The 26,780-nt window shown below is 38.6% G+C and overlaps 2 protein-coding genes across 3 annotated transcripts; both read right to left on the bottom strand.

The window, feature by feature from the left end:
- Positions 1 to 2,826: 2,826 nt before the first annotated feature.
- On the bottom strand, positions 2,827 to 5,575 carry uts1 (urotensin 1). The gene is made up of 2 exons (XM_044169007.1): positions 5,482 to 5,575; positions 2,827 to 4,895 (listed from the first exon to the last, which is right to left on the bottom strand). The coding sequence occupies exon 2, from the start codon at positions 4,890 to 4,892 to the stop codon at positions 4,455 to 4,457; it is 438 nt and encodes a 145-aa protein (XP_044024942.1). The 5' UTR covers positions 4,893 to 4,895; positions 5,482 to 5,575; the 3' UTR covers positions 2,827 to 4,454.
- A 2,347-nt stretch (positions 5,576 to 7,922) lies between these two features.
- On the bottom strand, positions 7,923 to 26,220 carry mpv17 (mitochondrial inner membrane protein MPV17). 2 transcript variants are annotated; one of them, XM_044169005.1, is made up of 8 exons: positions 26,145 to 26,220; positions 25,164 to 25,244; positions 19,239 to 19,354; positions 18,558 to 18,650; positions 15,679 to 15,774; positions 10,670 to 10,702; positions 10,473 to 10,525; positions 7,923 to 9,521 (listed from the first exon to the last, which is right to left on the bottom strand). In XM_044169005.1, the coding sequence occupies exons 2-8, from the start codon at positions 25,234 to 25,236 to the stop codon at positions 9,452 to 9,454; spliced, it is 534 nt and encodes a 177-aa protein (XP_044024940.1). In that variant the 5' UTR covers positions 25,237 to 25,244; positions 26,145 to 26,220; the 3' UTR covers positions 7,923 to 9,451. The 2 variants fall into 2 exon arrangements, with proteins under 2 accessions (XP_044024940.1, XP_044024941.1); XM_044169006.1 differs by lacking the exon at positions 26,145 to 26,220 and adding an exon at positions 25,314 to 26,113.
- Positions 26,221 to 26,780: the final 560 nt, after the last annotated feature.

A 26,780-nucleotide genomic window follows, 5' to 3' on the forward strand; every position in this document is an offset into this window, starting at 1 on the left:
TTTAATGCTTTAAGTCTTTTACATCCTGGGATTTTGGAAAACTGGGGTTAAAACGCAGTCTTGAATTTAAAAAAAACTACATGAATATCAGTCTCTAAATGATGCTGTTTATCTTCATGCAGGAAAGAAAATGTATTTACAGGTTCAATTTACAGTTTGTTCGGATAAGATATACTTTAATGTCCCCGTAGTGAAATTTGTTCTGGACTCTGTCCTGCAGTTCCACAACATCATACATACTGCATAATAAAAAAACGTCAGCATTTCAACAACACATAGCTTCCATGTAACAGTTTGCACGTACACACCTTCTGACAATGGCGAAATATTGCACAACCCCCATGGCCAACATCCTACATTACCTGTTTGTGTTGAGTATCTTTATGGACATAGGCTGGACTGAATGTTTATAACGGTTCAGCCTGCTCTGGGTGGAGAGTGAGAGTTGGATCCGACACTATTTTCTGCGCCTGTCTGATGATAGATTGCTCATAGATTGTTTGGAGGAACAAGTATTTTTTAACCCACATAATTTTAATAGTGGTCTGTACCAGACGAGCACTTTGTGATTTCAACTGTACAGACAGTTACCATACCAGGCTGTCATCCCATATCTTATAATACTCTCTTTGACTGCATGGTAAAAGAGTAACATGAACTTCTGCTCAACTCCATAGACTCTAAGTCTACGTAAAAAAATACATCCGCTGTTGCAGTCTAGAGCAGAGACTATGAACATGGGCCCTCCAGCAAAGTGTATTATCAATATGAACCCTGAGGTACTTATAAGAGCAGACCTGAGTGATGGATTCATTGTGGATAACGACCGGCCTAAGATCACCCACAGCCCTACAGTGAAGCACCATCTCCTCTGTCTTCTTCACATTCAACACAAGATCACACCATTGCACAAATCTCTCTATTTCAGAGCGGTAAACTGATGCACTTCTGTAACTGTGCATTAGGCCCAGGATGGCTGCATCATCTGAGAACTTGATGATATAGTTCTCAGGGTGGATGCTCATGCACTCACATTGTGAAGAGGCCCGGGGAGCTGACACAACCCAGAGGGGCACCAGTGCTGGTTTGTCTGGGCTCTGAGAGGGAATTGTTGACCCTAACATGCCGGGTACGATAAAAAAACCCATATACAAGTAATCTCAGCCACAAGGTGTTACAGTACTTGATTTTGCATCAGGTTAAATCTTTTGAAGTCAAGCTTTTGTTGCATTGAGAATCTCTCTGCTCTTGTTTCTGAGTTTAAAGTATGGTGACACACACACACGTATTTGTCATTCCTGTGATCTACAAAGTGATATGTAATGGCATTTGTAAAGCACAATGAGGGAGATGAAACTTAACCAACACATGCACACACACAGACAGACACAGACAGACAGATGGTGATAAGGCAGAAGAATCACCAACACACCCACAGTTTGGACTGAGTCATAGAAACAAAAGGACCCAGAGGCCATTTTGACTTCTGTGTTTGTTTCTTCTCTCTCTCTCTCTCTCTTTTATCTGTTTCAACAACTTGAACAAGACACCATTAACTATCACTTCCATCATGTCTGAGCCTTCAAACATAATTCATCGTTTTAAAATGCTTCTGTTGCAATGATAGGATTCAACAGACATTTGAAAGTGATAATAAATTGTATACTCAAATTTCATCGCAGTTAATACATTTTATCAATGTTCTACAGTTCAGCAATGGGTCTAATTAAATTGTTGGGTTTTATTTAATTTTTATTCTCTCACATACTAACTAACAAGCCACATTAAGTGATTATATTTATAGGAAGCTACAGGATGCAGTCAACAGGGTCAAAACATCAACCCATTCTTCTGCTGAATTTGTGGGTTAAAGTCTAGTTTCAGGTCTAGTGATACGGAACAAGATTCCCAACGTTGCTTCCTTGCATTTGTCTTAAACTGGCAATAATACCTGAATGTAAATACAAAGTTTATCCTGTGGGTGGTGTAAGATGAAAGTCAATGGAGGTAATTAAAATCAAAAGGGTCGGGTCGTTCTGGTGGCCGAGGAGTTTAAGACGCTGACCAATGCTATGTCAACGGTTCGAGTCCAACTGGGGACCTTTATTACATGACATACCCTCTCTCTCTCTAATCTAATAAAGGCAGAAAATGCCCCAAAATACTGAAAGAACATATCAAAGGTTTAATCTCCTTGGGAGCATGAATATGCTCAGCAAAGTTAATGGAAATTGGCTTGTCCCGAGGCTGGTGCAAGAGGAGAGCAAACGTTACATTCAGTAAACGTCGAAGAGTTCTGACATTTTAATATTTCTTGGGTACATTGAAAATATTTTGCCTGATGGTGGCGCTAGAGGAGAATCGTCAGGTCAACGAGAAAAACATTAGGATTCAAACCAGATTTCATGGAAATAAAGTCATTTGTTTTTGACACACTTTGTCACAAACCAAAGAGTTGATCAAGTGAAAATTTTTACCCGATGGTGGCGCTAGAAAAAAGGTCAGGGGGTTCACCATCATCATTAGGAATCATCCTCTGGGGGACATGATATCCAAACTAAATTTCAATGAAATCTGACCAGTAGGTGTTGAGATTTTTCTCTGAAAGTGTTTGACCCCGTCGCAAGCTGGACAAAAATCACCCCCATAGGGAAATTTTCGGCTTACAGTATTTCCATTTTCAGTATTGCCTTTGTGAAGGATCTTATTACAAATGGAAAAACATCACATGACACTTAAACCATATAGCGGTCACAAAAAGTTGTGTTTTATAAATCTATTAATACACATTTATAATTAGCACAATAACAGAATCAAAAGCAAGGATTTTTTTACTTCAAACGTTTTTATTACAAAATATAAATGGCAAAAACGCTTTTTCTTCTTTTGCTAAAACAAAGAATGTGATCAGTGTCAGACATTAATGTTTACGGTAAAATAAAGCTTTTTTTCTTCTTTTTTTGTAGATTAGCATGCTACAGTTGATAGATACAGTACAGGTGATAGTGCTCCCGCTCAAACTAAAGGACAGAAAAGAGGATGAAAGGAAGGTGAGAGCAAACAGGAAAACAAATCAACCTAAAGTGTGTTTTGTCTTTCCTTCCACTTCAGCTCCATTTCCATACAAACCCCATCACTCCCATTACATTAAGTTTGATCAGCCAGTGGATTTAAAAAAACAAAAAGACAGAGGAGAGTTATACACAGAATTTTTCCGCCTCACGACTTCACATCCTGCACAGTAGTCTTTTTGTCATTTTAAAGGTTCATTAGGGGCTAATTGTGGCTCGAGTCATGACTTTAACTGGTTGAATGAATCCTTAATTTATGTATAGTACCAGAACTATGTTTTTTACAGCACAGAACCTTGGTGCTTTAATTACCCCTTTAGTAGTGTATGAAATTGTAGTTTGCATGAACTAATCAGAGGGGAAAAAACAGCTCACCATCTTTGTAAAGGAGTAAACCTCTAAAGGAGGTTATATGACAATAGTAACTTTAAAAAGGAAAAACCTTTTTTTGGTGTGTGTTCACCTTATTGTGATCATAAACTGGAGGTCAGTCTACCTTTGTTTTAATTTACCACTAAATTATGTGGATAAATGTCTGTCTGAACCATACATCACTAAGTAACACAGAGTAAGTTATTACATCTGTACATTGATTCATTTTAGGATTGTGTATGAAGATGGTTCTAATATCTTAGAAAGTTTCTGCACAGCACCAATTCAGTTGTGTGGTGATTACAAGCCAAACACCCATTGTGCACCTTACATTAGACTTATTTATCTGCACGGGGCTAACAAGTAGCCTATAAAGGGGGTAAATATCATGAATCATTAACATGTTCCATACAAACATTAAACACTGAGGTCACCCAATTTGCTGACAAGAAAGAGCTCCAGAATTAATCAAGTCAGGCTGTAATTTAGCAAAGGAGAGCAACATTTGGAAATATTTAGGTCAGCACTGTGACTGATTTATTTATTTTAGTAAAGTAGTAATCTCTCATTTTCACTTCAAGCATCAAAACATTTGTTCAGAGAGACAAATTACATTGCTGCTCATGTCCGGATTAAATGTGTCCAAATGTTTGAGTGTGAAATCCAGTGATACCCAACAGTTTCCAAAAGTCCAGTGCTGAGGAGTGTGTGTGTGTGAGGAGGGGGAGGGTGGGGTGAAGCCAGGGGATGGTGGTGTGTGTGTGTGTTTTTGTTGGAAAATATGGAAACGGACTTCTCAGACCCCCCTCCCAAAAAAAGTCTTTAAATAACACTTAAGAATTTACACTTTACTTGCGGATGCTGTGACGCGTAAATTGGCACCATCTGTGCGTAAAATGATGTGGAGAAGGCAGGCGCACAAACAACAACTAATGTCAGAGGTCTTGAATACTTAGACAGCGGTTGGGCTGTTTTAATGAGGCATTTAAAAAAAATAAAATAAATAGAGCTTTACTTCCCGACCTCGTCGAGGACTTTGCGGTTGAGCTGAGCCTGCTCCTTCTGGCTCTCCATCTTGGCCATCTGGATCATATTCCTCAGCAGGTGGAAGGTCAGGTCGATGGACAGCGGCGGCTCTTCGCTCCGTTTCAACAGCTGCGCCGCCGTCCTCCCTGCCTCATCCTCGCTCTCCCCCTCTGGTGGGAGCACGTGCAGAGGGTCCGGGTTCCTCCTTTGGAGAAACCTCAGGATGTTGTCGCCCATTAGATCTGAGGCGGTGCTGTCCCCGGCGGCGGCCGCTCTGAGCAGCACTTCGTCCAGTTGCTGCGTCTGGAGGCGGCCGCTGTCATCAAGCCACCCGGGGAGGATGCGCGGTCTGCCGGCGGCGGGGCGGAGGTGCGATGAGAGGAGGAACGAGGAGAGGAGCAGGAGCAGGGGGACTGGCTTCATGTCCTGCAACCAGAGGTATTTATTAAGATGACAGACAGTTCATCACAGAATCATCAGGAAATGTAGAGGACAATCAGACAATGAAACTCACATTAAACACTGTTTTTGTTGCGCACTTTTGCAGATTTAAATCTTTGTGCCAGATTGACCGTAAGTCAAGCGGCATCATACAAAGAGAAAGATGCCTGTAACAAAGATATAATCATTTTGAATTTTATTTCTATTGATTTTTACCACTGTAGTCCGTCACTAATTTTGGTAAATTTAACATAGGCCTTGGGTAATGATGACATGTCCATTTTTGGGTTTAAACTCTGTTATCATCTTATACATATTAGGTCAATCAGGCAACTTAAATTTGAGATCACTGACCTGCAAGAAAAAAAATATGCAAATAAGCAAAAAATTGTGAACCAAAAAGCACAAAAATGACAAAAGGTATCTCCGAGTTTAATAGAAATATAAAGAGAATTAAAAATGAGTTTGTCTACAGGTCGCAACATGTTCCCACTTGCACAAATATGTCCTATTCAACAAAACTTTGAAAAAAACAAACAAAAAAAGAGTAAAAGAAAGCTGCGGTACTTACTTTATTCTCTCCAGATGCTGCAGCTGAACTTTGTAGTCGGCCGGTGGGATCGCAGATCGGAGCCGAGTCTGAAAAGTCCCTGTGAGCGGCGACTGGAGAGGAAGGAGGTTTTTATACATCCAGCCCGCTCCTTTGACGTCAATGCAAGCACACAGACCGCTTTGGAAACTGGACAACTATCGAGACGACAAGGCAATATAGTCCTGAGGGACAGCTGAGGACGCTGTGATCGGCAGAAAATAAAGGGGGCATTTTCAGGTTTATTTCCTATGAGGCTGGTGACCTCGAGGAGGATACAGGGGCCCTTGAGGGGGGGTCTCTGAGGTTGGAGATTCCTTGAGAAAGTTCCAAGGGTTTTTAAAGGTTTGAAGTGATCATCAATAAAATATTACTAGACTTTATGTGACTTCTTGGTGTTTGATATCTTCAGCCAGCTATGGACTGGTCAAATAACCCTTGTATATATGTCAACTATTTTCTTGCATTATAATAGTTTTAGTTATTTATTGTTTTTATGAATGTGAATTAATTTGTTTGTGGGATTTGTTTGCAAACTTGCTTGCATCAAACTGCCCCTTGAAGCACTAATGAGGTATTCTGAATTTGAACTGAATCCCCTCTTGCCCATGTGATCAAACTGGAGTCTGTGACATTAGGACATTTGATACAGTCTTACAGTCAACATAAGGCATAATAAAAGTGGAAAATTAAGGATTAAAGGCAGTGCCATAGATCCTTTAAGGCCAAAGTGATGCAACGAGAGAAAAAACACAACAAATCAGTTTTAATTTTCTTTTCACATCAATAGGAGTTAATTTAACACTTTATTTTTGACCACCTGCCCTATACTGCAAGGTAAGATCTGATCATTTCCAAGCAACCATCCAATCAAACAACTTCTTTAAACACTGGAGTATTTGCTAGGAACAAGAATCCCTTTAAACCTACAGTGAATGAATGTGGGAGCTGTCCACGGTGCTGAACCTGCTGTTTAAACTCTACTTTTCAGAAGCGTCTCACACACACACACAATGATAAGTTACATATTATATACTGATTAGACTAGAGTTGGGCACCAGTTGTTTACAAACAACTGGTGCCCAAATAATTCCACACTAGACAACTAACCTCCCAGGAAGCCACATGGCTGACACACAGACTAGTTGTTGATTTAGAGAATTGTAAAACTACACTCTCTCTGCTCTGTACGAGGGGAGATAATAGTAGTAAAATTACAATACCCATTCTGAACATTCTCGAATTGGGAATATTACTGGCGTCTTAGACCTCAACTACCCCAGGAACATCATCAAACATACCCATCCACTAATATTTGAACTAACACTTTTATTTAAACGCATTAAAAAACGTTTTTCTCTATTAGCTTCTTATTATTAACCACGGGGTCCGACATGATGGCAACATTTTGTGCCTTTTTGGTTATTTCACATGAGAGGTTTCTGTATTTTTGTTCCTCTCACTAGTTTGAAGTTGGCAGGGCTCAGTTGTGAAAAAAGGGGACGTCCCGTACTTCGCTGCACCAGTGTGTTTAAATAATTTGGTGACAGTTTTGGGGTCATTTGCTCATTTTGCAAGGGCACTGTCAATCAGCTCGCTCGATCAAACCGCACCCACTAGCGCTGAGTGTTTGAGTCATAATAAATATTAACAAAGGACATTTGAAACCAAGTTTTTGGGGTCTTTAAAAGGAGAAGCATATTACCATTAAGGTACATTCACATATTTAAGACCAGATGCAAACAAAAAATACTAATTAGTCCAATGAAGGCCTCAATGCTGTTTCATTGACCATTTCGCCCTGACAAGAGGATAATTCAGGGGGGAAAACCGAAGATTTATGACTTTTGTTTACGTTTATGCATATTTGGATGTACAAATTGAAAGACTGTCACAAATCATACAATTTGTAACTCAGCACAAATAACTGTCTATCAGTAGTTTCTCATAAAAAAAATATATCAGTATCATCATTACTGGTGCTCAAAAAGCCATTTAAACCCTAAATTCAGTCTCTGCCTGTAATGACTTTAACCTGAACATTTTAAACACAGACGTCAGCTCTGTCATGCCTCATGTACAGGTTAGAGTACTAACAAGACTATGTACTGTATCTTCATTTCATTACCTTGGTTTAAACTTAAAACACAGCAAGCTTTGGTGCTGAATCAAAAATGGATTCCAGCTTTCTGGGGAGAGGCTCGTTTCCCTCGGGGGACGAGGCTATTTGGCGGATTTTCAATGGATTCGTCAGACGTTTTCCGCTTGCTTTTCCCTGATATAGCCCAAGTGTGTTTGTGTGGAAAAAAATGTGTGCAGTTAATTTGGTTGACAGCCCAGCTCAGCAGCCTCCACATCTCCCTACAAACAAACCCCACCCAGCCAGAGCTAAGTTGGCCACAAAAGTTAGCGAAGTTAGACCATTGACATCCCCTCATGTAAAACTTTATTAGCTTGTATGCCAGAGATGGCCTTTGTTGTTACATATGTGCACATTTGGAGTATAAAGATTCCATGTACACTGAAAAATCGAAGAAAAATCAACACTTCAACAGTGATTGTCGATGCATCAATGGATTCCTGGGTCTATTTAGTTGTTTAATTGTGAATTTCCAGCAACTACTGTATAATGCAGTTTGACAAAATAATTAAATGACAAATAATTCAATGAATGATGAACAGTTTGACATTTTGGGAAATACACTTGATTTGACTTGACCAAGCAACCAGTTAGCTAAGCATAAAGACACGCTAAGCATCAAGAAATAGTCCACCCCTTAAAACCTGAACTTGTCATTATTAAATGGTTTTTGTGCGGCTTAAACGAACAAGATATAAGGTAGGTGGATTTTGTGACCCTGAGACAGAGCCAGGCTAGCTGTTTCTCCCTGTTTCCAGTCTTTCTGCCAAGCTAAGCTAATCTAGCCTGGGAACCAGAAGAATCTGCTGAGCTCACGTTTCATTTTCTCTGGCATATGCATTTGCGAATTAGTCTGGCGATGTCAGGCTAACGCTAATCAGCTGCTGGCCAGAGCCTTATATTTACCTTGCAGACATGTGAGTGGTATGATTGAACTCTTAGCAAGAAAGCAAATAAATGTATTTCCAAAAATATCAAACTATTCTTTAAACATCAGGTTTTGTTTTCACTCTTTCAGCATTGAAGAACAAGCGCATCTTTCCAGAGCCATGATTTTTTTTTTTTTTTACTGACAATTGATGCTAGTTACTTCACCCACAGAAGCCTCAAAAGACCATAATGCATTGCATCCTGTAACTGATAAGACGTGGGTATTACTTGCATAAAGACTGCGGCTTTATGTACATTTATAATAGAAATCTAAAAACAGGCTGCTTGCCTTTTCCTGAGGGTTGTTAAAAGGCATTTTGGGAAATGTAGGAAGACAGTTACTAAAGTAGAAGTACATAGATTAGGCAGGTGAAGAGAAAATGAATAAACCAAATATATAAATTACAATACATCATAACAAATTCTGAAAACTTCCTTCATGATAAGACAAAACATTGTACTATTAACCGGTAACTAATTATTTAAAATGATTAACAATACATGAAATGAATTACAAACAAAAGTTTCCTTTGCAACCAGCAGGTGTTAATGTATGAGTGTGTGTGAGCGTATGTGTGGCTACACTGCGGCACCACTGCCAACTCCCATTTCCATAAATAACTAACTTTCACAGACATTTCTGCAAATGCAAGTTTGACTTTCAAGTGTGAATTTGTCATTCAGAGTAGACAAGCACTTTCTCCTGACCTTTATAAGTGACTCAGTCACAGTTTTACACATTTGAAATATCAGAAGACTAAGTAGCCTAAAGTATTATCTAGTTAGACCAGAACGGCCCATGTGACACACACACACACACACACACTACAAATGTGTGTAAAATCATCATCAACAACAACAGGCCGGACTTGTAATCACTGTTCACATCTTATTGGCCTTCCAGGTCAAGTAGGAGTTCCAACCAACAGCAACAATCTGGACGACAGCCAACCTACAAGCAGGAGGAAAATTTACTATTAAAGTTTAATTTGGATGCATTCAGTGTGTCTGATATTTAATCAGGAGAAATTTAAAGCTTTTAAAGACAATTATAATGCTAGTTCTTATGACATTTCAGAATCAGGTTTATTGCCAAGTAGATTTCCCTCATACAAGGAATTTGCCTTGGTGTTGTAGTGCATAACAGTCAAAATAAGCAAAGTAAGCAAAAATAAAACAATTGTTGTAAAAGTCAAGAGGCATAAATATAAAACAGAAATTTACAATTGAAATATGTTAACTATATATATTCTAAAATGAAGAGCTGTGCAGTGTTTAAAACGAAGAGGATCTAATGTGCAAAATATTGACTGAAGAATGTGCAAATGTTCCCAGTATAAAAGAAAAAAGAATATGTGCAATGTGCAATAATAAAAACCTAGAGACTTGCGTTAATGTAACGCAGTGGTTCGCAAACTTTTTCTGTCACGCCCCCCTGCGGAAGCCAAAAAAAGTGCATGCCCCCCCAACCCCAGCAAAAGTGGATTTAATTTTTATCAAATCATTAACAATACAAAAAGATTCAGGTTAAAATAGCCTTGCTAGCATCAGAGAACTTTTGTTTGTTTGTGTCACCACGTGAATCATTTTCATGCAACATCCAGACCTTGTAAGGTGTTGTTTTGCAAGTTTCACTATTATTTTCAGATTTTGAACAAACATGCACCAACAAAAGCCCAAATCTTAAGTCTTTTAAAACTGTCTTTCAGATAAAATAATTTTCAGCCACATTAAAACTGCTCCCTAAAGCTCTCAGCCAATATAAGACTTTTCAAGACTTCTTCAGGCTAGGCAGATATTAATGATATTATTAATTTACCCTATTTAGATTCTCCATCTTTACACAAACTTCACATGTGATCAATGCAGCAGATTGTTTTTTAATAAAGCCATAAACTCTTACCTGTGTTGTAGTGGAATGAAGTAGAAATTGGCAATCTGGACTGGGGGCCATAACTGAAACACAAACAGATGACATTCAGGGGACAAATTACTCATATGATGCACATAAAATTAGAAATTTTATTTCAATACGTTTATTTTAACAAAACAGATATTTACAAGCTCAATAAAATGATAAACCATACAGGAAAAACTTACATAGTAATTTGAGATCAGGGCATCTGTGTAGTCCTGTGAACAAAGTTTTAAAAAGTTATTATACTGGCATCATAATGAGTGCTGAGTCACTTTTAATCAGGGGCCGTATTCACAAAACATCCTACGGCTAAAAGTAGCTCTTAACAGCTGAGTTAGAAACTCAAATAAAAAATAAATAAAAGGGCTAAGTGTTTGGTCTAAGAGTAATTCCCAAAGTATTTTAGCACTAAAACTATTTCCTAAGTCTGAGGGAAGTTAGAGGCAGTCCAGAGGACGCCTAAGTCACTAAGACCTGCTCACAATCATTCAGCTGCAGCAGGTAATGAGCCTCATAATAACGAACCTTTAAAAGCAAATCTAGCTATTCTATCTACCTATCCATCTATCTTTCACCTGTCAACTAGTCGCGGTAGACGCAGAGAGTATATTAATTCTGCAAAAGCTGCAAAATGCATCTTGGTTCAGCTTGAAAACATCTCTGTTGCACATAAATGTGCAAGTTTACCATTAATTTGAAAACATTTCAATGTCTAGTGCTTCGTGGGATAAAACAGACACATACTGGCTCTGATTTCAGACTGAAATCAGTTTTTGAAGAATGATACCAACATTTTTGGTCAGAAGTTGCTGATAGTTGAGTTTGTTTTGATACCAAACATCTGTTAAGAAACTTCAAAACTTCTGGCCTCCTACTCAGGTTTTCAGGTTCAGCCCTCCAACATTTTCCATCACTGAACAGTTGAAACTGCCAGTGGGGGATGAAGTGAGAAATGGTGATGTGTTGAAACTCCAGTCGGTGGGGATTTTCATTCCAAAACAATGCAGGATGGAAGTTTTATAGCCAAAAATATCAGCAGATGGCCAAGTAATGGTTGAGTAATTGGTAATGATCGACATCTCTATCAACCCCCTATAGATACAGTATATTCTAGTCACTTTGTCGTATGGCACAGGAAAAATCTATATTTTCCTTTAATGTTGAATATTGATGCAAAGAATATATTCCTGCATTTAAAAGAATTAATTTAGGAAAAAAAGCTTCCAAACAGTACATCTTATACAGCGGAGGCTAGCTATTTACTTTACAAGAAAACTCTAGCTAAAGCAATTAAAGAGTATTGCCAGAGTATTGGCAAAAATGCTTTATAAAAGGTATTTCTAAGTGTCTTGGGAAGTCATTGCTACGTGCTTGCTGTGGTGTTCTGGATGGTTGTCAGGAAGTGGCTTGATGGTTGATAAGATGTTTGGTGTGGTTGCTAGGGTGTTCGTGTCGGTTGTTTTGGATGGTTGGTAAGCAGTCGAGTACTCCCCCCCCCCTCCATGGTGTTGAAACCATAGACTGTATATATAGATGGACAATGCGTCTCCACTTCCTCCCCACAGACTATAATGAAGCCAAAATATGCCGGATATGGGAGATGCCATCTTGCGCTTTTGATATCATTTGGAGCCAGAGTCTGCGCAGTAGTGATCGGAGTTGGACCACGGTATTGAAGTCCCGCCCATACACCCGGCCGACTCAGTTGCGAGCAGTGCTCAGCTGTCAATCATGACGTGAAACCCCCTTTTTATAGCATCAAATAAATAATTAAAACCAAACTTATCAGAAAAATTAACACTTGAACATACATTAGAGTGATAAGAACTACCTAAACGGACAGAAAGAATCTTTGGGAAAAATGTATCTGACGTGTACTTTGAGTTTTCAGTTTGGCCCATCCGCTAACATGGAGGGGGCGGGATTTATGACCTATTCTGCAGCCAGCCACCAGGGGGCGATCGAGATGTTTTGGCTTCACTTTTATGGAGCTGTGCGATGGCAATAAAGTTGAATCTAATCTACGAAAAAGTGAACAAGTGGACAAGTGGACAAGGGAGAGATTTCAGATGCAGCTTCTGTCTCTTGGTTACTGGTTCTGAAACATCAAGACCAAGTCTCCGTCTATGGTCCTAAAACATTTCTGTGTCTGCCCATGGGACGGACCCACAAGGTTTTAATGTTTCAGAACCAACTTGCAGTATTTACTACTACTACTACTAATAATAAACTTTATTTATACAGCGCTCTTCAAAACAAAGTTACAAAGTGCTTTACATGGTTGAACCAGGATTAAAACTAATAGTCAAGTACCTACTTGTGTTATATTTATGGTAGATGCCAAAAGAGCTCTAGTGCCTGTTGAGACTGTGCAAAGGATTTTCAGATCACACTTAGTTAATGAGATAATCCTTTCAAAATACAATGCATATTCACGACTTTCAGTCACTTAAACTCACATATACTTTCTTGACAATATTATATCATTTTCACATAATGCCAAGGCAAGAGTTGCACAGTGGCCATCAACCTGTGCAACTCCCCTTTCAAAATCAACACTAACAGTGATCATGCACATTATCATAACCTTATTACTTATGTAAATCATTAACTAGGTTTCTTTAAAGATTTAAAATCGTGTGCAGGTGAATGGCGAAGAGTCAGAACAGAGAGAGTATTAATGTGGCTCAACACTGCTGAAAAACATGCTGATATTAGCTGTGAAAATAATCATAGAAATGTACTGAAATAAGTTAAAATGTGTGTAATCTAGTTTAAGTTCCCTTAACCTAAACATTTGTATTAGTTTTTGCTAAATGATGAAACAAAGGGTGGTAGATGCAGACTTTTGGACTCTGGGGTAAATATGAAAGGTGAACACACACACAAAAAAATCCCTATGTCATCTACTTAAAGGTCACCTCAACATGTCTCGACATATAAAAACAACACGGCAATGTTCCAGCTACAGTCTTTTTTTCTGGTTGATTTTTTCTTTCAGGGTGAAACTGTTTTCTAATTATGGCCAAACAAGCTACTTTGCCACCTGAGGTGAAATTACCACAACTGATCACTGCGTCAGAGACACGTCAAAATCTTTCCTCCCACACACACTTCCAGGGGTTTCTAAGATGGTTGTATACTGTTTTCACAGTTTACAAGAAATTAACGCACTTCAGTGTCTTATATTTCGCAGGAAACAATACAAGACACATGACAACAAATGCCAATCAAACTGCTGCCAATTCAACTTAAAGAGGACGTTAAATGTTTTTCCACAGTTTTAATATTTTTTTCCTACAGCTTTCTCACCACAATCTTCAATTTATATTAATTATTTCCTTTCCTTTGTGGGACCAATGCTGTCATCTCATAAAACAAAAAAGGATATAATCTGTGGAAAAATGGTAGACATTATAGTACTGTTAGTATAAGATACTAAAGTACATTGATTAATTGCACACTAACTGCAAAAAAAGTAGATGACAAAAATTAGTATCTTGGAAGACGGATCCCTCTTCCTGAGGTTTCTTCCTTTCCCCCCCATTAAAGATCTTCAGCCACGCATGGCTTTATGGATGGTAATGTCGGTCGGCCCACCGCTATGGTCAAGAAATATCTCATTAACTATTGGATGGATTATCATTACATTTTGTACAGACATTTAAGTTCCACTCAGGATGAAATGTAGTAACTTTGGTGATCCCCTGACTTTTCATTTAGCGCTATCATCAGATCAAACATTTCATTTGTCCAATACTTTATTTTATAAGCAAATGCCTGCAAAACTAATGCCATTCCCATCAGCCTCAGCTGTACTTTGTGTTTAGTGCTGATTAGCAAATGTTAGTATGCGAACACGCTAAACTAAGATGGTGAACATGGCAATCAATACACTTGTTGAACATCAGCATGTTAGCATTGTCATTGTGAGAATGTCAGCATTGCAAAGTTAGCATGTGCTAAGTACAGCCTAACAGAGCCGCTAGCATGGCTGTAGACTGAAGACTGAAGTATAGAACTGGGACACGGTGCAAGAATGAGCTGGTGGAGTTCAGGTTTTTGTTCTGTCAGGTAAAAACAAAAGACAGTACAGCTAAGTAACAGGTAAACAAGAAGGGAAAAGTCTTGAATGGACCTGTGTCCCGCTTCAACAATCAGAGTGGCTGTTTGGTCAGCGGCTCCATTCATTTTCCTCTCACATTTCCTCAGTGCCAGGCCTTGTTGTAATGAGCACATTTGTCATTTATTTTCTGTCCTTTCTGACATTTACCAGGTTGGCCTTTCAGGTCCACGCGCCTCCTTTTGTAAATAATTGATGGTGACCAGCTGCACGTTGGGTAAGCAAGGCGGTGACGGACGTTTGAGCAGCTGGCACAAGATGACAGTTAGCTCTGACCTGGCATACAAATACACACAAATATATATGAAGGTATGAGTCACTCCATCTATTTCCACAGCCCCCTCCTCCCCCCTCTTCCTCCATCACAGGAAATAGTTTAACAGTAATGAGGGGTGAGTGTTGGAGGTCAGATACTGTACCTAGAATGAAAACCGCTTCCTCTCTGTGTACTCTCATTTGTTCATACAGACAAAATACTGTTCTCTAGATAGTTTGCGTCAAGTCTCAAGTATAAATATAGAATATCAGGTCAAGTCAAGTCAGAACAAAGAAGAGTCCAGTACCAACTTAATATCTGAAATGACAAAAATGTTTTTTTAAGCCTAAAAAAAGGTCATGTTGATGTCAAAAATGACTTGTTTTGTGAAAACTGCAGCTGAAACCACCAGGACGTACAGAGTCGAATGGTTAAAGATTCTCACTTCTACGCAAAATTAAGACTCGGAATTTAAATAAAACAGACATTTATGTATTTTTCTATGTTAATTCAAGTTTAAACATTTTTTTTTTTGTCAGTGACGTTTTCGTTGGAACCTTTCCCAGCATGCACTGGTGGGAGGCAGGGAGACAGGCAAACACAAACTGTATCTAATTAAGAGTGTCTAGTCCACCTAACTGCTGAAACTTTGGAGAGCATTCGGGGAAAAATGCAAACTCCCCAAAGAAGGAAAGAGGTATCATACCCACAACCTTCCTGCTGTGAGGACCGGCTGCTAAAAGCTGTGACACAGAGGGAGTAACACTGTCTGAGCCCCTCCGGGATGTGGCGGTGAAATAAAGCGAACTCACCCTCTTGAGCTTGCCGATGTTTTCCTCCACCGTCAGTCCGTTCAGAGCACCGGAGATACAGAGAAAAGCTCCCAGGAAACACGGAGCAAAACACAACTACAAAGACACACAGAAGGAAGAGAAGAAAGTAACTTCAACTGAGGAAGTGGTTTTTGATTCTGATGCGTGAATTTATTTGATATTAAAGCATCTTTGAATTTGTGTACATTTGTGAAGGTAATAAGATACATAAGACACTTGGGCTGAGCTTGTTTGTGTTATGTTTTGTTTGTTTGGTATATGAAGTTATAGATGTTGGTGTCTTATAGCTTTTTTTGTTTTGATGGGGAATTGATTCTTTGGGGGCTTTGTCGGCAAGTTAAAACTGTAAATGTTAATTATGGGTCTATATTTTAAAGGTTAACTTTCTATCTTAAGATTCTTGTGTGATATTTCTCTTCTTAAGAAAAAGAAGCACTCGTTATTCATAAGTGAAGCTACACTTGTCATTGTATATTGGCCTTTTAAGTAAACTTGCCAATATCTGTGACCTTGCAGTGTGATAGGTGACGAAAACTGAGCAATAAATGTGTAACTTGTTAGACATACGACTTTTGTTGGGATCTTAAACCAAATGCAACAAAAAAAGGTCTCTTGTGGATCAGGTGAAAGAAAAGGAACATTTTTGTGACTGCACCCTCGGTATAATCAAGGCTCTGATAGAGGCTAAAGAAAAGATTTGATGCGTGAACTGAAGCAGAATAAATATTTACTGTACAGTGGATTTTCTGCATTTTACTTAATGAATTCTACACACCAAGGATGCTCAAAGAAAATGTGAAATCACTTCAAGAAACCCTCATCTCTGTTCAGTTGTTTACAGTGAAGTGAAACTGCTCCTCACATATGAAACTTACATAAAACAGCCACTTGACTTCCATCTGGTATTCAGGTCTGATGCAGATCGACGCTGCATCACCTTAAATCTTTCAAATCTTGGAGCTTTCCAGTTACGTATACTGAGGCAGAGGGAGCAGCGTGCAGCGTGACCATAAAACCATTCAAGCGCAGGAGTGGACCCCTTTGCTTCGTTAAATATTTTAGCAGTGGGAGGTATTGAAAGCTCTGAAGTCTTGTTCTGTGGTGGTTTTAGTTTAACCTGCATTTGTTCTGCTGCAGTTTGATTGAATCAAACACCAGAGGGCAGAGTGAAGAAAACTGCTTCTTCTTTGGTTTTACATTTTCTGATGAGCTAAAGTATGCTGCGTTTTGGCATATATATTATTCTTGTTGCTGTCTGTTTGTTGCCTTTGTTCATTCTTTATAATCATATTTATTCCTGGTATTTTATTATTTCTGTTTCCTCCTGTTATTCTTGTTACCTGATCTTAATATTTTCTAATTACTTGTTCTTTTTCTTACTTCTTCTTCTTCTTTTTATGTTGCTTATTCTAAAACACTTTGTAACCACTGGTTTTGATAAATGCCATAAAAGTGACTTTTCTTATAGGAGGTGAAATGATTAGTCAATTAATCAATTAGTAAACTAGCAGAAAATTAATCAGAGCCAATTTTGATAATCAATTGATTGTTTAAAAGTGCCTATAGCTTGTGCATTAACAATAATCTTACAACTTCAGTCCATGTCACGCTCTGTGAGACGGGATTAAAGTTCACAATCTGTGTCCGACCATACGATATCTATTTTGAGGCCGTCAGATGAAAGTCTGGTGAATCGTAGAGCTATGATGTAAAAAAAAAAAAAAAAAAAAAAACAAAACAAAAAAAGATGCAAGCAGACACAAGTGATGAGCCGCTCTCATATTTTGAAAAATAAACAAGCTTTGGTTACAGCGCTGGCTCTTCTACGCATCGAAAACCCTCAAAAGTTTGAGTTTGAGGTACGTATGTAAATGTTTTCAGCTGCAGCATTACGCTACCTCGCCAGTGTATTGTGATCATTTCATGTTGTGTGCCGACTGCATACAGTTACCTTGTCGGATTATTTATTTTTTTGTTAAATTTGGCCCTAAATTTCTGACATTGTCTGAATTTTGTCGCAGCCTGTCGTTGGTCACTAAAGCTCTAAACTGGCAGTTGGTGGACTCGTCTCACAGTACAATTTAAGACCATCGTTTCTGATGACCACATTCCTCTCACGAGTGTCAACTTTCATCTGGAACCGCACAGTTCAAGTCATTTTTCAAGCAAAGATTCACTGGTTCCAGCTTCTCAAAAGGATTTGTTTTGGGGTTTGGATGTTGCCTTAGGCAATGGGAAATTGTGAAGGCATTCTTTACTATTTTCTGACATTTTAGAGACCAAACAGATATTGGTTAATCAAGAAAATAACTGGCAGATAGAACTGATACAAGTAATTGTTATTTGCAGCCCAATATTCTTATTATCATCAAATGCTCAATTGTCAAAATTTCATTTTTATTCACTCGCCATCATTTACATTATACCATTAACACTATCATAAGAAAACAGATGCAATGAAGGAATTTAGGAAAGAAGGGTTAGGCTCTGATTGGTCCTTCAGCTGTATGGGTGGGGGGATATCACAGAAAATGGCCAAACTGTTCAGCCCGCTTCGTTTCCAAACTCGACAGAATTTGACAGAGTTTCCTCCTGTCAGCACAACAAAGAGCCGTCTGTCAGCCTGATACGAGGAAATTGTATCTCTGTGGTCGGGCCTCATCCACCCGGTTAGGCTCAGCTCATTAATTGAATGGACGACAGAAAAACACCCACACTACTGTGTGTGAGCGCATCACTGAGCTGTTTCCACTCTGTTTCTTGGTTTGTTGAAAGCACTTTATGCTTGTCTTTAACCAACAACAACAACAGGTAGTAGAAGAAGAAGAGAGGAAGACTATTGTAGCCTCAGATCTCACCTGGTCAAGCAGCATTTTCTTCATGGCAGCACTTTTAGTTCCTCCAACCACCAGCTTGTCCAAAACTTTGTACCAGCTGCCGATTACTGGACCCTTTGTTGTAAAACAAACAAAAACAATCATGATTAATGGGGCTTCTTTTCTTATAAATGCGCTATTTTAATGCACTGATGTTTGAAACACATTCTAGCTGAGGTTCGAAAAAATTGTGGAGTGCATAAAAACAAAACTTTGAAACTTCTTCTGAAAAGCACACATTTTCTGTCCATTGCTTCACACCTTGAACATTAGTATCTGCATACTGACTGCAGTTTAATTGATTTAAACTACCAAACTTAAGACATGATGTATGAGTCATGACACAGTTGTGTCTTTCGAGATGAACAAGCAAACGTGTCTTAGTGTAACATGAGATTCCTGTGTGTGGTTGAAGAGACAAACGTCTATACATCTTCTCTATAAAAGTTTAGAATGACGACTCGGTAGCTGATTGGCGGAACATAAGATGAAATATAAATAAACTTTGCCTATGTCGTGGTGAAGAAATGTGCAACTTGAAAGGTGAATTGTGCTGCTGTCACAATGTTTTAACTTTAATTGTTTTTTTTCTTGTTTTGTGAATATTTGGTGTGTTACATGTATTTTTTTTAAACTTACAAGAATCAAGAGGACACTACTTACCACAAAGAAGAAACCAATACTCATCATCTTGGCCGTCCGCCGCACATTGTGATGAGCCAATCCTCTTCTCTCAATCAGCTGTTGGGAGATGACATCACCGACACCCACTAAAGACCCTGGAGGACAAACAGGAGACAGATACTGTGTCTCAGACCACTGGGCATGATGCTACAGGTGAGATTATTCATGTGGATGATATTTTCACTGCAGCTACAAGAGGATTTTGTATTTACATCATATATTGACCATAAATACAAGCAGGTAAGTGGGAAAAAAAGTTAAATCTGTTACTGTGCATCAAGTCTGACAGCTATGATATCCCCCAGTTGGTCAAAAAACTATACAAGTGTCAACAAACTGGTGCCAAAATGGCGGCAAAGCCACCATCATATGTATTATAGTAGTAAAGTAATTAGAGTTGGCGCTAACACAATCAATGCAGCTAATTATAAGGGAGATATAAAGCTTACACAGTCTGCTTGCATCTGGTTTAACTTCTTAACATGATACAAATGGCTAATTTAGGCTACATTTCCATTTATCTGGTGCGACTACGGTGCTAGCAATGATGGCAATAATGTTCAGCATCGACGTTATACTGTATGTTTTCCCAAGTTAACAAATGGGACTCCCCCCCTTTCTGCTGACACAGCGTGAATGCAACATTAGCATCAAGAGACCAGAATGCAACGCAGCTAGAGGACATTTTCTGTTTTGATGAAGGGACAGAAGAGGAGGAGGATTAAAAACACTGTGTTCAAATGATGTAAAACATGGTGACGGGTGTTGACGCGGCTCACAATAAACCTTTTTCACAGCAGACATTTTGGCTTGTCATAGCAGTAAAAGCACAGGTGTAATTGATTACACATTAAAAAACGACTGCATAGCATTTAGCTAAGCTTGTTCCAGAGCCCTGGTATTGAGCGTGCTGTCACACTGCCATGGCTTAGGTCTATTCCAACGGCATATTGGGTAAAAACTTGGCTTCATTTCAGTAATTGTACATTTAAATTATCTTTATTCAGCTCATTAAAATCTAGTGCGTCACCTCAGTGCATAATTTGCTACAAAAAGAGGCACTGTTGTGGAGACCAGCCACTGGCTTTTGTTGATGGAGTTTCCTACAACTGTCATTTTACTGAAAACACATTTATAGCTGCAATAATTGATTTTTTGGCTACTGCAACAAGCTGACACACAGCACTGACGCCGAACGTGTTAGCAAACCGTATTTATTTCCATTTTATGCTACTTTCTACCTCTACTTTGCTACAATTTAGAGGGGAAATATTGTACTTTTTATTTTACTATATTTATCTGACAGCTTTAGTTACTAGATACTTTGCAGACTAAGATTTTACGTACAAAACATATGAAGAGCTCATAAAACAACGCATCATGTTTGAACATAGGTTTTGTGCGTACAACATATTTAACTACCCAGCAGTAAATAAATAGTTCAAACCAGCTCCACCTCTACAACAATAAAATGTTAATTATACATGAATGCATCAGTAATAATAAACCAATATACAGTAATATAACAGTTACAAGAGTCATTGTTCTGCAGCATGAGTACTTTTACTTTTGATAGTTGAAGTACATTTTGCTGATTAGTAAAAGTACTACGTAAGTATTAAGTAATCTTTGCAATGCAGGACTTTTACTTGTAGTGGAGTATTTTAACAGTGTGGTATTGCTACTAAAGGATCTCAATACTTCTTCCACCACTGTCCAGCAGACACGGAGCAACATTAGCATTCATTTGGAGTCATGTTTCTGACCACCTGGTGAATGTAAGTCCAGGATTCAATCTCCTTGTCGATTTAAACCCTTTCAGGATGATATTTAGGGCAGATTTTGTGTCCTAACTCATAAAAAGACACATAAAACACCTGTTCAGCAGGTGGAAAAAGCTGCTCTAACATAATGTCACCCACTGATGACCACATACCACAGTTAAAAATTGACAGCACAGTGCAATAACATAGACCCAGCTGAACAAGAGGTAACCTTTCCTTAAAATGTCATGGGAGAACTAATAAAGGTAGTTAGGGTGACAAGGTGGACACACACAAATATGCGCACACACTCGACGAACAGAAAATGTCTATTGCACACCTAGAGAGGAATAAATATAAGCATTTCCTTTGTCATTTAACTGAGACGCCTTGAGAGATGACAGTGGTCTTAAAGCTCCCGAGCTTCAGTCTGTCAACTCACTTTATGATGATTAAAAAAGAAAGAAAGAAAGATTTATATTAAAACCCCTCACAAACACAGACTCAGGGGACTGACGGAGGAAAGAAACTGGGGGTGGACTTACGCAAGGAAATATTCTAAACATCAAACCTAACACTTTGAATCTGTTAAAAGCAACAGAGCTGTGAGTCAAATCTCAAACAAACAGAGTTGACAGATCTGAATGATATTAAGTCGCCCAATCAGAGCCTCAAACCTGCCCCATCGTCACAAATGTAGCCCGATTTTTTACATTTTCTGATAATGCAAAATGATCTCCACAAAGTCTATTAGATAACGTTGCATTCAACCTAATGTTAAGATAATTCACTCATAGGAACAGACGTAAAGCTTTTATGAAAGGCTTTTCTCACAGAGCCGACTGAATAATGATTTGAAAAAGGAAAAGAAGTTGTAACACCGTAGTAATAAACGTAAATATTATTTGGTTTTGTTGGTTTCTTTGAACTCAGTTGCCTGTCAATCCCAATGACAAATCTGTACTAATTACACAAGAGGAGCGGCAGATTCATTGGAATATAGTGGGGGAAAAACCACCCGAATGTTACAAAAAGTAGAAATTATCACAAGCCACCCAAAAATGTCTTTACCCAACAAATCAAAAAACCCTACAATCTGGTTTAAGCCGACTTAAAACTCTTCATAAGTAAATTTTAAGTTAAGATTCAAGTCTTTCAAGTCTGTGAATTCTGACCATTAAAGTAAAACTGCACTTAAATTAATTTAAATATAAAGGTGCAAGGACTAATAATCAGGGGTGGAAGAAGTACTCAGATCCTTTACTTAAGTAAAAGTAGAGAAATATTGTCAGCAAAATGTACTTAAAAGTATCAAAGTAAAAGTACTCATTATGTAGAATAGCTACTTTCACAGTGTTTTATTATTATAGAATACTATATTATTGTGTTTTATCACTAACAAATGTTAGTTTCTGTGGGCGATCCCACTACACATGTAAGAGCATTTTAATGTTTTAGTTCGTCAATGTGGAGCCAGTTTTAGATACTTTGTATACTACTGGGTAGATTAGTAGTATAGTACTGCATCATATGTTTTTTTAAATGTAAAAAGTAACTATAAAGTGAAAGAAAAATGTAGTTAAGTAAAAAGGACAATATTTCAGTCTGAAATGTAGTACAGTAGAAGTATAAAGTAGCATATAATAAAATCCTCAAGTAAAGTACAAGTATGTCAAAATTGTACTTAAGTATAATACTTGAGTAAATGTACTTAGTTACACTGCACAATTGCTAATAATCAGTAAGTCTCACAGTTTTTTTACATTCTTCAGAAAAAGGACTGGTTGCTGCTGTGCACCAGACAACTGGTGAGCACTGCCTCCATCTAGTGGTGATTAAACTGCACTACATTGGAAGACTCATTCATTACATTACTTAGTCAGATTCATAGATACAGAACAACTCTAACGTGCTTTCCACACCTGAAAATGTTTCCCTACAGGCTACAACTACAGGCTTCCCCTTGTCACATTCTAATAAATTAGAGGCTAATATGTTATTTTCATTATTGATTATTTGTTCTTCTTATTGATAAAAACTCAAAGTTACTGTATAGAATTACAGCATCTTCTTTTTAATGATTCTGATGGTAAACATTTTTTTTGTTTGTAAAGAAAAAAAAAATCCTACACAGTGACTTTATTGACAAAAGTTACCGTCTTATAATTACTTATTTTGACTGAGGAACAGTCTAAAGATCCAAAAGGTTTTTCCATTTACTTTATGAGGAGAAGAAACGCTAGAAAGTCCTGAAATCTGATAAAACTGTAATCAGCAAAGGTTTCGTATTTTATCTTCTTAATAGCCACTTTACTTTCATATTGATTATGTTTGTTTGTTGCAGGCTTAGTCTTTACCGCAGCAATAAGAGCACAGAGGATGCAGTCTCCATGGCACTGCACTCTGCACTCACACACTTGGACAATAAGAACACTTATGCACGAATGCTGTTTGTTGACTTCAGCTCTGCATTCAACACTTCCAAGTTAATCACCAAACTTGGAAACCTGGGCATTAACACCTCCATTTGCAATTGGATTATGGACTTCCTGACAAACAGACTTCAGCTTGTTAGGTCAGGCCACAACTGCTCCACCACCATCACACTCAACACTGGCGTACCACAGGGCTGTGTATGGATCTAACGCCATCATCAAGTTTGCAGACGATACTACGGTGATTGGTCTCATCAGCAACAACGATGAGACGGCCTACAGGGAGGAGGTCCAGCACCTGGCCACATGGTGCTCAGACAATAACTTGCTCCTTAACACCTCCAAGACAAAGGAGCTCATTGTGGACTTCAGGAAGGAGAAAGGAGGCACACATGACCCCATCCACATTAACGGGATGGCTGTTGAGCGTGTCTCCAGCTTCAAGTTCCTGGGGACCCATATTTCGGAGAACCTGTCGTGGACCACCACCACCTCCTGCCTGATCAAGAAGGCTCACCAGCGCTTCCTCTTCCTGAGGACACTGAGGAAGAACCAACTGTCCTCAGCTATCCTGGTGAACGTCTATCGCTGCACAGTAGAGAGCATCCTAACCAGCTGTGTCACAGTCTGGTATGGGAACTGCTCTGCTGCAGAGCGCAAGGCACTGGAGCGGGTGGTGAGAACTGCCCAGCGTATCACAGGGACTCCACTTCCAGCCATTGAGGACATCCAGAGGAAACGCTGTCTGCGTCGACCCCACAGCATTCTTCCTGCTCTCACCGAACCCAGAGACTGTTTTCTGCCCCGCCTTCCAGCGGGCGCCTCAGGTACCTCCGGACCAGGACCAGCAGGCTGAGAAACAGCTTTTTACCCAGAGCTGTCTTCCTACTGAACTCTGCCCCCCGCTGATTCCACTGTCCCCTCATATACCTTAACTTTAAATGCTGCTATATTGTTTTTGCTACATGTACCACATGTTCATTTGCACTACCAGACTATTTATTTATACATATACTGCATCATTTGCACTCCAGTACTCTGTACTGAATACTGCAATAACTCATCTACTGCACTGTTATTTCTGTCCATAATTCATTATTGTACATATCCATCAGTATACTTCCGTTTATAGTAATAATACCATCTGTATATAATGTCCATAGTACCACTTGTAAAATATTTTCATAATATTGCTCTATTCTGCATTTATGCACACACTTTATATCCTGCACTTGCTTATTGCACTTCTGGTTAGACCTTAACTGCATTTCGTTGCCTTGTACTTGTACCTGTGTAATGACAAAAAAGTTGAATCTAATCTAAAAAATCTTTATCAGTCTCAAGGCTGACAGCGATTAGGAACAGACAACAAAACAAAATCGCGGTCCCTCGGTTCAAAGACCTGTCCTCTTTGTTGATTCTGAAACTGAGGTACGCCGTAAACTGGAGCAAAGCTCATGAAATGTGACCAGCAGTTGAAAATGTAAAGCCCCCGGGGTTTTGTCATCACTTACACTCACTTTATTTTAACCAACAAGTGAGTTTAAGTGTAAGAAAGAACTTTTCTGCACCTCTTAATTGCCTAATTAAGATGACTTAGTTTGAAATATGAAATTTGTCTGCTGTCTTTTGAAAATTACATTTGCATCTTCAGTGGGGACCTGCAGTTGTTGGATGCATGCAGTGTGTAATAATATTATTCCTACCAGCAGTCACTATCTGCACTGTCCAGGGGTATTTGGTCATCAAGATTTGGTAGGATCTCCACAGGCCTGCCATTCTCCTTCCTGGGAAGAAAAAAAATTAAGTCACATAGTGATCACAAAGGGACAAACGTGATTTTCCCATCAACTTACCCCGCCCACTGGAAGCCAGCCAGGCAATGTGACCCAAATCAAGCGACCCTGCTAATAAGTTCCGTTATATTGTCTATTAGTTGTAGATTAGTTTAACTAGTCTGCTTCTTTTTTGAGGTTGAGTTGGAGGCAGCGAGTAATTTGTTAAACACAATATTTCCTGTACGGAGATCTGTCCGTTTAGCCTATAAAACCTAAGTTAACAAATACCTTTTTACAGAGCACATGCTTTCTGACCAATTAAGCAACACTTTGAATGAATTTTAAAACATTTTACTGACATAAACTGCTAGCTAGCCTCCACTGGATAAAATGGCGAAATGTTTATAATATAAAGTTAAAATTGTATTAAACGTTGTCCTTCTCTGTGAATTCTGTCAATGCCGAATTGAATAGTTGCTTCAAGTAATTGCCAAAAATATGAATCAAGTTTCTGACAGATACGCAGAGTTACGCACAGCCAAGGAAACTTTAAAAACTGTCAAGTTTTTGAATGCAGTTCGGCGCAACGCTCGGTCTCATTCTGGCTAAGCTAACGTTACGAGGAAATCGTTGCAGCAAATTTAGTGTTGCGTCTAAACTAACGTTAACAGCGTTAAACCACGCCGTTTCAAGCTAACTAGCTGCAAGTTTGTTACAACTTATGAAACTAAATAACTTCTATTCTAACGGTTATTGTGTGTTATCACGTTTCTTTAACTGCTCAGGAATATGACCGTAAGACAACTAAGCTACTACGTACTATCAAACACAACTATCACCGCTAGCATCTCAACTTCAACGTCTTTTATTACACTATATTACCATCAATATGAATGAAAGCGTACATGCCTGTTAATGATCTCGGCTCCACTGAGCGAGCTGCTGGTGATGCCTTCACGTGTCCTTATCAGCTCGGAATTTTGCGGTTTGAAATTGTGAAAAAAAAAAAAAAGTTTTCACATTTCATCCGGGCACATTCACTTCTTTGTAAATATTAACAGCAATTAGTCAAGTGAAAGCAGAGTTTTGGGAGGAATCAACAGAAAAGCTTTGTGTTGAAGCCAAGTATAAACATTATTCTGGTGCAATTATAAAATTTACGAGACGTCAAAATGTATCTAAAAATCAATCAAGGGTCCATGCAAAAGTTGTATCCAAAGTGCTAAACCATGTTAAATGAATTTGCCTTTATAATAATATGGCAAGAACAAATTAAAGATGCTGCATCAACATGTTACTGCTTGGTCTGGTAACGTCAATAATATTTTGGATTTAGTTGACAAGCGCAAGCTAAACAGAGTACATTTGCATATAATTTAGCATTTTTCTTTTACACATAGCAGTAAGAAAAGAACAAAAACATAACAGTAGTTTTATTGTAGTTCATATGGCTTCAATGCAACCTGTCCCTAAAATACAATAAATGTCCTCTATTGATAATACCCTTATATTTATTTTATGTGCACGCAGTCCCTTTTTTTTTCG

The sequence above is a fragment of the Siniperca chuatsi genome, linkage group LG16 (genome assembly GCF_020085105.1).
Source record: "Siniperca chuatsi isolate FFG_IHB_CAS linkage group LG16, ASM2008510v1, whole genome shotgun sequence".
In the NCBI taxonomy this organism is placed as follows: Eukaryota; Metazoa; Chordata; class Actinopteri; order Centrarchiformes; family Sinipercidae; genus Siniperca; species Siniperca chuatsi.

Excerpts from the sequence above, each read along its gene's own strand:
- uts1 (XM_044169007.1), bottom strand. The coding sequence starts at position 4,892 with ATGAAGCCAGTCCCCCTGCTCCTGCTCCTCTCCTCGTTCCTCCTCTCA.
- mpv17 (XM_044169005.1), bottom strand. The coding sequence starts at position 25,236 with ATGGCAGGCCTGTGGAGATCCTACCAAATCTTGATGACCAAATACCCC. Across the intron at positions 10,526-10,669 it reads CCCTGATCTCAAATTACTAT|TTATGGCCCCCAGTCCAGAT; the intron begins GTAAGTTTTTCC and ends TTTGTGTTTCAG. Across the intron at positions 9,522-10,472 it reads TTCATTCCACTACAACACAG|GTTGGCTGTCGTCCAGATTG; the intron begins GTAAGAGTTTAT and ends TCCTGCTTGTAG.